The sequence below is a fragment of the Chaetura pelagica genome, unplaced genomic scaffold (assembly GCF_000747805.2).
Source record: "Chaetura pelagica isolate M959 unplaced genomic scaffold, ChaPel_1.0 scaffold68, whole genome shotgun sequence".
NCBI lineage: Eukaryota > Metazoa > Chordata > Aves > Apodiformes > Apodidae > Chaetura > Chaetura pelagica.
The window spans coordinates 1,879,920-1,890,499 of NW_009954407.1; the positions used below are offsets into that span (position 1 = coordinate 1,879,920).

General features: G+C 40.3%; 1 protein-coding gene across 1 annotated transcript in view; it reads left to right on the forward strand.

The window, feature by feature from the left end:
* CAV2 (caveolin 2) overlaps positions 1–8,277 on the forward strand; it is a 9,568-nt gene extending 1,291 nt beyond the window's left edge. Inside the window, exons 2-3 of the mRNA XM_010004320.1 lie at positions 68–255; positions 8,127–8,277. Coding sequence (XP_010002622.1) covers positions 68–255; positions 8,127–8,277 — 339 coding nt within the window. The remainder of the gene's footprint in view (positions 1–67; positions 256–8,126) is intronic.
* The last annotated feature ends 2,303 nt before the right edge of the window (positions 8,278–10,580 follow it).

The window sequence follows — 10,580 nt, forward strand, 5'->3', positions numbered from 1 at the left end:
GGCGGGGACACCGGCGGTGTCCCCTGGTCCCAGCGCCGCGTAAAGGCAGAGCTGCTTCTCGTTCCAGGTGGGGTTCGAGGATGTGATCGCGGAGCCCGAGCTAACCCACTCCTTCGACAAAGTCTGGATCTGCAGCCACGCTCTCTTCGAGCTCAGCAAGTACCTGATCTACAAGCTCCTGAGCCTGGTCCTTGCCATACCCATGGCCCTGGTTCTGGCGCTTGTCTTTGCGGTGCTCAGCTGGCTGCACATCTGGTAAGTGCATCTGGGTGCTCGTCGGTTCGTGGGCTCTGCAGACAGTTCAGGAAGCACTCGTGTTGATTTAGTGCCTACATGTTGTCCACTACCTTTACAACCGATAGTCAGATCGATTTACATTATCTGTTTTTAAAGGGAGGGAAATTAAAACGTTTGTTCTGGGATTCAGTTCCCTGCTGGTTCACACCAGCAGTCTGCCTTGTCTGTGTAAGTTCCTGAGGGCAGAGAGCCTGTTTTACCATTTGCATGGTACCTACCCCAATGTATCCCAGCCTTGGCTGGTTTCTGGAGTAATAATAATGATTGCCTGGGTTTTGTTAACTGGAGTACAGACGTTGTTAAAATACATGTATTTGAAATGCAAGACCTGGACAGAAGCATTACTTACATCTGACACCTTCTCAGGGTGGTTACCTCTTTTGCTTTTTTCCTCACAGACTGAAGAGACTGTTTTGGGCCCAGCTTGCTCTTTCTTTGCTACAGCCACACAATCTGCTGTCACAGCCTTACATCTGGTGCATGGCCATCTCTAGATGCAGTGCCCCATGGCCCAGGTTCATAGGCAAATATAGTAGCCCTCCCAGTCACAGCAAACCTGCTGTGCTTTAAACATAATATTCTAGCAGAATATCAGGGAAGAGTACCTCGAGATGAGAAAGGAAGATGATTGTGGAGAAGGAGGAAAGGCAGTGAAAAGAACAGCTTGAGGAAAGAACTGAGAATCCACAAGGCTGCAGAGGAAGGGGTGAATACAGGTTATCAACATCATTCCTGCAAACCAGGAGTTTCCATATGCATGGGGTTTGGGCTGTCTCATTTGTCTTGGGTAGCACTGGAATCATGAAGAAGTCATTAAGGAGAACAAAATACAATCCAGAAACTGAAAACAAACTCAAAGTAATAGTGATAGATCAGCTGTCTGAACCTGTGGTTGCAATCTTGTGGGTTCAGATTTCAGTTTTTGGAAGTGGAATGGATGTTTGTGTAGCTAACACTGTCACAAGCCACTTCAAAAACTGATTAACTTGAATTTTGGAACATGAAGTTTGCATAACATCTTAAGGAGTTGCAGCCTAAGTTAGAGCTGCCCACCTGCTGCTCCTCTGGTCTCCCAATTTTTATGAACACTGTATAGTCTGCCCAGAGTTTTAGGTCTGTCAGCTCTCTCTGTGCCATAATGTACTGTGTGACTGCAAAAGGGCACAGCTGGCTTATAGATTTCCAGTAGTGAAATATTGATGGAAGAATTCATTGATGCTCAATTTATTAAGATTAAATATATGTTGTGCTTCAGAATGATTGTGTATCTGGGTTTTACAGCCTGGATGAACAGACATGAGTTTCACTGAACCAGGACTCAGAGGTCAGTTTCTATTTATGCAAGTGGTCCCAAGTGACTCCTTCAGGGACTGTAGGTTCTCAGTGCATCTGAAATAGGACTATCTGAATGTGCCACTTCATTTGAAAAGTTTCCCTTGACTTTCTTTGAACATACTTGCTTCCCCAACAACTTAATTTTCCTTCCCTATGTTCATTGTGTCTACAGAAGTGATCTTTCAGGTTGCTTCCTTGCACCTGGGAGGGGTGTGAAAAACTAGCTCTGTCTGTACCCCTCGGATCCCATCCAGTGCTGCCATCCAAAGCCAACACTTTCTTTCCCACAACCTGGATTTGCTCCAACACAGAAGTGGAACACACAGAGACTAGGATAGCTTATCTGCAACTCTCCACATTCCAGATTTTTTGGGAGTAAGGAGTTCAGAGTTTCCGCATTTGAATGAGTAGCGTGGGAACAACAGATCTCAGAAGCATTGGCATAAGTGGCCTGAATACATGGTAGTGACTCCCATGTAGCCCCCCTGAATCTTTTTTGTGGGTGAGAGGAAGGAGTTCCATGTAACTCTTCAGCTGTTGAAACATCATGGGAAAACCCCGAGCACACCCTCCCACGTGGCTGCCTGCAGCAGGGCTTGTCACAGTCTCTGTGCCTTACTTTCCTCATCCAAACAGTGAACTGATGATGTTGATCTGTCCCAGGGGAGCCTTTCCTGAGGGTAGATTTGAAGGTGCTTTGAGAACTTTTGGAAGTGCTCAAGCACAAAGCTCTGTTGATTGTCACACATGTTGTGACAGTTTTATCAGCATGCTAAAAATCCACAAAAGTGACTCAGCATTCCTCATGCATCAAGAACAGCTCAGGAGCTGTGCCCCTTCCGTACCTGACAGTAAATACTGGCTTTCATCAGCAAAAAGTTTGCTAAAGAAGGAATCAAATATGTGAGACTTTATGGAAAGCAAAAATAAAGTTGAGGAAGAAGTATGTAATAATACACTTTCACTTTTATTTTTGCCAATGAAGAAGGAACTGGATCTGTTCTCAGATTGGCTGCTTGAACCACAGTCCAGTTTTACACTACCTGGCAAAAGGTACTTATGGGCTGAAACTGTGCCAGCAGGCAGGTTGGTGATGAGCCAGTTCAAGGGAGGCTACTTCTCCACATTTCTTCTCTTTTACTAATGGCTGTTATTCTCACCAGAGATTGTGGAAGTTGTCAAGACTGAGTTTTAATATCTTTCTGGAAATATCTGAGCAAGCTTTTAAACATGACCTTAGATTGAGGCTGTTAAGCTTATTGATTCTTAAAGATGAGCAGAACACTGCCAGTTTTCCAGGTAGCACAATGAAAATTATCTTTATTGTAGATCAGGGACTGATTGTTGTTCCAAGCCACATGTTTGTCACTTCTTGGACATTAACACTTGAATCTCATATATGCTTTGTTGTAGTCTTGTCTGAATAGTGTTCATGTATTTTGTGTATTTATGCTGAGAATCAGGGCCTCATTTGACAATCCCTATCTTGGGTTTTGGGTCTGAGATGGGCTCTAAAGTACAAGAACTCAGCAAGAACAGCAGGTACTCAAAGCTTCTCTCAGCTTGAACTTCCACACACAGTGCTAAGATGTAACCAGGGATTCACATGAAGAGTAGACACGGACTTGTGTCATCTCTTACCTCATTCTGCATGACCCAGTTTACAAAACTTATTGCTATCATACTCAACCCCCAAAACATCTCCCTACTGGCTGTCTGAAATCAAAAGACATTACAGTACAGCTATGTTGTGAAGACCCAACTTAGGATCTTGTGTTGCCCTGATGTCTCTTCATTCATGTCCAGTGGATATCCCTTGGCTTCTGATGAGGAAGTATGTGGATGTTGTCTTGCTTCCTTTTTAGTTTTATATTTTCCAGTCTACCCAGGTCCTGGGATATATAGTGTTTGGTTTTAATGCACTTCACATACTATGTGTGTGTCCTGGAAGACTTTGGTGGTTCTCTCTTGCCTTAGTCATGAATATCCGAGAGCTTAGTGGGACTCAACAAGAAGCTCTGCAACTGCTAGGCAATATTAGCAGTCTGTTCACAATGCTTGTTTGTATTGTACAGCCATACAAGACTTTTAGTTCACAATCATGATGTAGTACATGTGCATACTTGCAAATAGGTAGTTTAACCACTGAATGGTATAGCATTTGAAAAGTAGCATTAAGACATATCTGAGATTCCATTTTGAAAACCTTTACAGGAGAAGATGTGATTCTTCACTTAGAAGTAGGAATCTGAATTAATATTGAATGATGCTCCAATCACATTGCCCAACTCTGAAAAGTTGAGCTGCTTTGAACTGAAAATACCTCTGTCAGTGGGAATTAAATTGTGCTCAGCCATTTCCAAGAGGAGTTTAGTTCTCAATAAAGTTCCCTCAGCAGTTGGCATAAGAAAAGTAATGCAAGCAAATGTAGGAAAGGTCGATGGGTATAGTTGTGTAGATGTTATGTCTTGAACAGAAAGAAGAGAGGAGAGGAGAGGAGAGGAGAGGAGAGGAGAGGAGAGGAGAGGAGGGGAGGGGAGGGGAGGGGAGAGGTGGGGAGAGGCGAGGGAAACGAGGGGGAACACACTGCTGGCTCATGTTTGTGCTCCTTCAATCACTTCCAACTCCTAGTCTTGCCTTTGGCCTGTTTAGAAATATGTTATTTTCTTGGCTGTCACATGCATTAATATATGAAGTGTCTTATACAGTGGGGAACCGCCTTGTATGTAGGTACTTAAATTCGGGAAGGAGAGGAGAGGAGAGGAGAGGAGAGGAGAGGAGGGGAGGGGAGGGGAGGGGAGAGGAGGGGAGAGGAGAGGTAAAAAATGGGTAATTTTGTCTTCCCAAAAGCATTGGTTCCTTCTGTTTAGTGAAAGGATGGGTATTTTATGATGTATAGACATCGCAAGATTCAATGAGAGGTCAAATAGATTGTTGAAATACCTTGGCTACACTTCAGCTAAATTCATCAGAGCTTTGATTTTCTTCATAGAATCATACAATGGTTCGATTTGGAATGGACCTTAAAGATCATCTAATTCCAACCTCTCTGCATGAGCATGTCCATCTCCCAATAGATCAGGTTGCTCAAAGCCCCATCCAACCTGCCCTTGAACACTTCCAGGGATGGGGCTTTCACAGCTTCCCTGGGCAACCTGTTCCAGTGTCTCACCATCCTCACACTAAAGAATTTCCTCCTAATGTCTAATCTAAATCTCCCCTCTTCCAGTTTTGATCCATTACCTCTTGTACTCTCAATACAAGCTCTTGTAAAAAGTCCCTCCCCAGCTTTCCTGTAGGCTCCCTTCATGCACTGGAAAACTGCTGTATTCCCAACGCTGTATCATGTGGTGACACCAAGAGTACCAATATTGCAGAAAATGATGATATATGTCTTGATGCCGACTTTCCTTCCACTGTAAGATGTTACTCAAGCAAGCAGTGACCATCTCTGTGAAGTGCAGGCTGGGGTAAACCCACAGTGCTGGGAGTATGTATTAATGTTTATCTGACAGGTGACAAACCCAAATACATGGCATCTAATGGTGCTTGGTTATTTCAAGTGTGCCTGGTTATTCCAAGGAAGTCACATTGTACCCTCTAATGATTTGGAAATGCCACATGGTAGGATAACATCTCCAATGCAGAGCAGGATGTGTACTTATATACACGTAGATACATATATAGACACACTCATATTTAAAGTTAGAAAGTATCTTTTACTCCTCTCTTGACTATAAAGGGGTAATGGGTGTAAATTGGAGCATAGGAGGTTCAAGGTGAATATCCGAAAAAAAATTTTTACTGTGAGAGTGACAGAGCACTGGAACAGGCTGCCCAGGGAGGTTGTGGAGTCTCCCTCACTGGAGACATTCAAAACCCACCTGGATGCGTTCCTGTGTGATGTACTCTAGGTGACCCTGCTCTGGCAGGGGGGTTGGACTAGATGATCTCTCGAGGTCCCTTCCAGCCCCTAAGATTCTATGATTCTATGATTCTATATGATAAAGGATTTTCTTCTCAGAGGAAGGCTGTTTGATTAATTGCTGTCTAAGTAGACTGACTTTTATTTTTAAATTGAAAGTTAGTTACATTAGTCAGCTGTGGTTGCTAAAGTGTTTCACAAATAGTCTTACAGAGTTAGCCTAAGTTGTTTTTTTTTACATGCATTTACCATAAAATCAGATAGCAGTTGTTAAAAGATTATAAAATGTTATCAAAACATTGTATATATTTGTTGTATTTAATGTTCTCAAAAGAAGTTGATTTCTGGTACTGTGTGAATGACCTCTACAGACATTGCAAGTAGTATGATTGCTGCTTTTCCAGCTTTCCTTGATGAAATCCTTATGATTCACTATATCTTTATTTGAAAGTTCTGCATAGTGTGGTATTTTTTTAGTTTACATTTAGTGTGATTTTGACAATGAAGGATCCAACAGAAATGTCAGCTTTTCTGCTTCTCTGCAGTTCAGTTAGGCTTACAAAAAACACAGGACAAATTAATTTTAGATTGCAGCAAAGGAGCAGTGACATAAACTAACTGAAATGCAAAAGAGGTGAAGTTAACACAAGCTGAATAGCCATTTCTGGTGTTTTCTCTGTGTTGCTTGGAGAAATACCAGGTTTTTTTCCCTTTGCATTACTGATGTTTATCAACTGTATTCTAACATGTGAAGCCCTAATTTTATTCTCTAGAAACTATTTTATATGCTGTGATACTATAGGTGGTTATAAACACATAGTTTATTGAGTTCATTTTAAACCCAGATGCACATTATTCCAGTAACGCTCACAGTTCCATATGCTGTGTATATTACTAGCTGTTTCAGCAGAGACAAAAGAAGAGAAGGTTTTAGAAAAACTATTCTTGTGTAAATCCATCTGGGTTAGCTTAGAGTGCAACATAGACACACTAGTACATGGCTTGCACCGTATGATAAAAGCTGAGAATCCAGTCAGGCAAACATTGAAAATTATTCATTTTGACTCCTTACATTTCTAAGCTACAACTTTTTAAAAATATACAATGTTTTTTTCTACTTTGTACTGAGCAGTACTCACTGGGAATACACAAACTTGCAATACAGACTCATGATGAACTAGAAAATTAAATCTTTCCTGTCATTCCAACCAAATTCAATGAGAGTTCTGCAAAGGAATTGCATGGACACCAAGACTAGGATATTATATGTTGAAAGCAAGAACAAACTAGAGTGGAGTTTATCAAGAGAATCTATAGTTTCTTCTACCTAATTTAGGAAATAAATGTGTTATATATGGCACAAAGGTTTTTTAAAAACCTTGCTCTAGTATCACTTCAGTATTACATAAATTATTTACACATTTAATTTGTCTGCATCCAAATAGGAATGTCCAGCTTAATGAAATTACATTACAATTTGGCCAGTAAATTATTAAAACAGGAGAATAACTTGAAATAGTGTGGTCAGTTATCAAGTATCCACTGACCCCCCTGAGCTACCTATATGTGCTCTTCTGGCTCGTTCCATTCTTAGTATGCTTAGCTTGACCCACCACTAATGACATTGCTTTGGAAGTGGGACACATGGAGAGCATCCCCATATGGGTACTAGTGCTCAGGAGATGGAAGCAGAATACTTTCAAGTATGCACTCTGAGTGAATTAAAAAATCTTCCCCCTGACCAGGAGTTATGACCTCATTCTACTGTAGTTTCTCACCCACAATTAAAAAACTCTCTAGTATCAGCAAGATCCCATTTTTCTGAGGTTCAGCATGTATCTGTACTATGCTAATCCAATCTAACTGGATATTGCTTTACTGTTTCTGTTTTATTTTAGCACTTGTAACAGCCATGTTAGATTGGTCAAATGAGGCAGGAATGGTGATGTGCACGTGGCCTCTGTGTTTGTATGTGTGTGTGAGAGAGAGACAGAGAGAAAGAGGGATAAAAGAAACACCAGAAGACGCTGCAGAGCAAAGCCAGGTTTTAAAGAGTGCTGTTCCCAGCACTGGGTGAAACTGGGGAATGTAGCATTTCTGTTAAGGCCCAAAGACCCACACTCAGATAGACCCTCTGCTCCTCAGCCACAGTGGGGTGGCACCAAGGCTGCAGCCTACAACACGTACTAGCTCTTCCAGCAGCATGGGGAGAACAGCAACAGTTCACCCCTGTAAAATGTATATCCAAAAGTGAGCTCAGCATTGCCAATTAAGAAGAAGCAGAGACATGATGAAGAGGAAGCTGGTCTCTGCTGTCCCCTGCGTTGCACGCAAGTGATCCTGGCCAGAGGGGCACATGCATTATGGTGCTTCTGCATGTGCAGGTATGAGGCTGTGAAGGAACAAAATGGATGGAGAATGAGAGCAAGAGTGTAAAATCAACTTGTTTAAAGATTTAGTTAGAAAATCACTTCCTCTTCCATAAGATCTCACACTTGTGCTTGGTTATTCTGATTTCCCTGTGCTATAGCAGCGGCTGTCTTCAAATCTTCTATTTTCTCTTTTACAGGATTGTGATGCCTTTTGTGAAAACCTGTCTCATGGTATTGCCTTCAGTGCAAATTCTATGGAAGAGCCTGACAGATGTTTGCATCCTCCCGTTGTTTCAGAGCATCGGCCGATGCTTTGCCATGGTTAATATACGCCTGGACCAAGAGTAAACGTCAGGGATGTGACGCTGCTGTAGTGGTAGCTGGTGTTACACCTCTTTGCTAACCTAACATACAAGCACTTAACATTCATTCCAAACTGTAAAATGACAATGGCTGGTTTAAGTGGGAACATGCTATTTTTTTCTAAAACTCATCTGTTTTCAGGGAGAACAGTTTAATAAGTAGGCAGTTTTCACAGCTCACTGTTTTAACAACAGAGTGAACGCCAAGTACGTTGGCAACACTTTATTTTAATGGTACGTGAGTTGCTAGATTGCAGGAGAATTCTCATGGAGGTTTAACAGCCACTGCAGTGATAATGACTGGTGTTACTACTATAAATATTTAAACGGGCTGTGATACCTTAGGTGAAACTAATCTCTAGAGTTTCCCATTGACTTTACTGGCAGTCCACCAGGGATCATTTTTGGCCCTCACTATGCAGAGTTTTGGCCCTCACTTTGCTATTGGCAGTTAAAATGAACTGTTGTGTAATTCTTCTGTATTGGAGAGGAAAAGCTCTCTGGAAGTTTATCCCTTAAAATAAGGTGTTAGCTAATGATTTGGAACATCAGCTAATGAGCTAATGGTCTAACAGAAGATACCCCTGCCCGTGCAGGGGGGTTGGAACTAGATGATCTTTAAGGTCCCTTCTAACCCAAACCATTCTATAATTCTGTGATTCTAATCTGTATATTTTATTTAATGAGAGATTAACTTTGCTGTATATTTTGTACCTTTGTAAATGGCACTTGATCCGTTTTCTTTGAAGCATTATTTCTGTAGTATTGAATTCTAACCAACTTACTAAGCAGCAAGAGTGAGACACTGCAAAAAAATGCCTTCAGAAAATGAAGATTTTAGTTCCTAAATTACGTAGATTTTGATGTGTTGCTGTGCAATTCCAGTATATTAATTATATATTGTTGTGCATAAAAGCAAAGATTACCAGTGTTTTCATACAAGACTATGAAAGAGCTGAAAATATCTGTTTATGAGAAATGGTTTTTTATTAAAAATGGGGTGTAATAAATGCAACCCTGCCTATTTCTATGTATAATCTGTGCAAATATTGTGATATTTAAAATTATAAACACTACACTAGCACTTTACCTAGGTAGAAATCTCTTACAGAAGGCAAATGAGAGTAACTGGTATCCTTCCCTAATTCCCCTCACCTATTGACTTGACTCTCCATGTTGCTTATTTGCTACTTTAAATTGCCACTTTAAAGCCTAAGCCATAAAAAAGTTCTTGCTTCTGCATCTAATATGTCTTTGTAAACCAGAATAACAGAACATATGCAGAGGTACATTAAAATTACATTAGCCTTCTGATGGGCTTATGTTCTGCTTTCTTTAAACACAGCTGAAAAGTTGCAACTGTAAAATGTTTGTACGATTTAGAATGTTATTTTCTAAAATTATTTCACATATTTATCAAACAAGAGATAGAAAATATATATGTATATATATATGAATAATAAAATGTTAGCTTTTTTCTATTTTCACCTTCAGTTTTTCAGGTCTTTCAACTTTTAAAAAGCTCTGAATAAACGTATATATGCTGAACATACAGCATAGAATACTATGCAGTTCTTCCAAAATATGGGAGAGGTAAAATAAATGCTGATCATCAATATGGTTCCACTGTCATTAACTGCATTTAACTTATTTATAGTAGAAAATTATGTCTCTCTGTGGATAACTACACCCAGGCAGAATTGCTTTCTCTGAAGCAGGTCTTTCTGTGTGGAATTTTGGCTATGCTCTTTTTTAGGGGTGCATGTTTTATTTACAGATGAGCTGCTGACTTTTCCTTTTCTTGCTTATTGGCCTGCAGAAGCTAGCTGACACTGTATATTCTTTGTACAATGAGAACACCTTTGTACGTTAAAAAACATTTTTACCATTTGTGTCATTTAGAGAGGGATTCATATGGTTTTTCAAAACTGGATATTAATTACTAGTACCCATGGAAACTTCTCTTGAGTCTTCTGCAAAAATTTAGCTCACTGTTCAGATGTGCTCTTGAAGATACCTTTGTTATGTTAAAAATTGAAAGATCTCTTTTGAAAATAATAAATGGTCAGGCTAGACTTGAATTCTTTTGAGAGTTATTTTCTTTTACAGCATCCAAGGATTTCTACAAAGCTATTTTCCACAGAAAAACATGCCTGTGATTAATTCTTTTTTTTTTAAAAAAAAAAAAGGAAATCAATCAGTACTAATCCCTGTGTCTAAAAGGAGCCCCATAAAAGCCTAAGCTTTCAGGGAGCTCAGGTCTGGATCTAAACTTTGAAAATTAAGCCA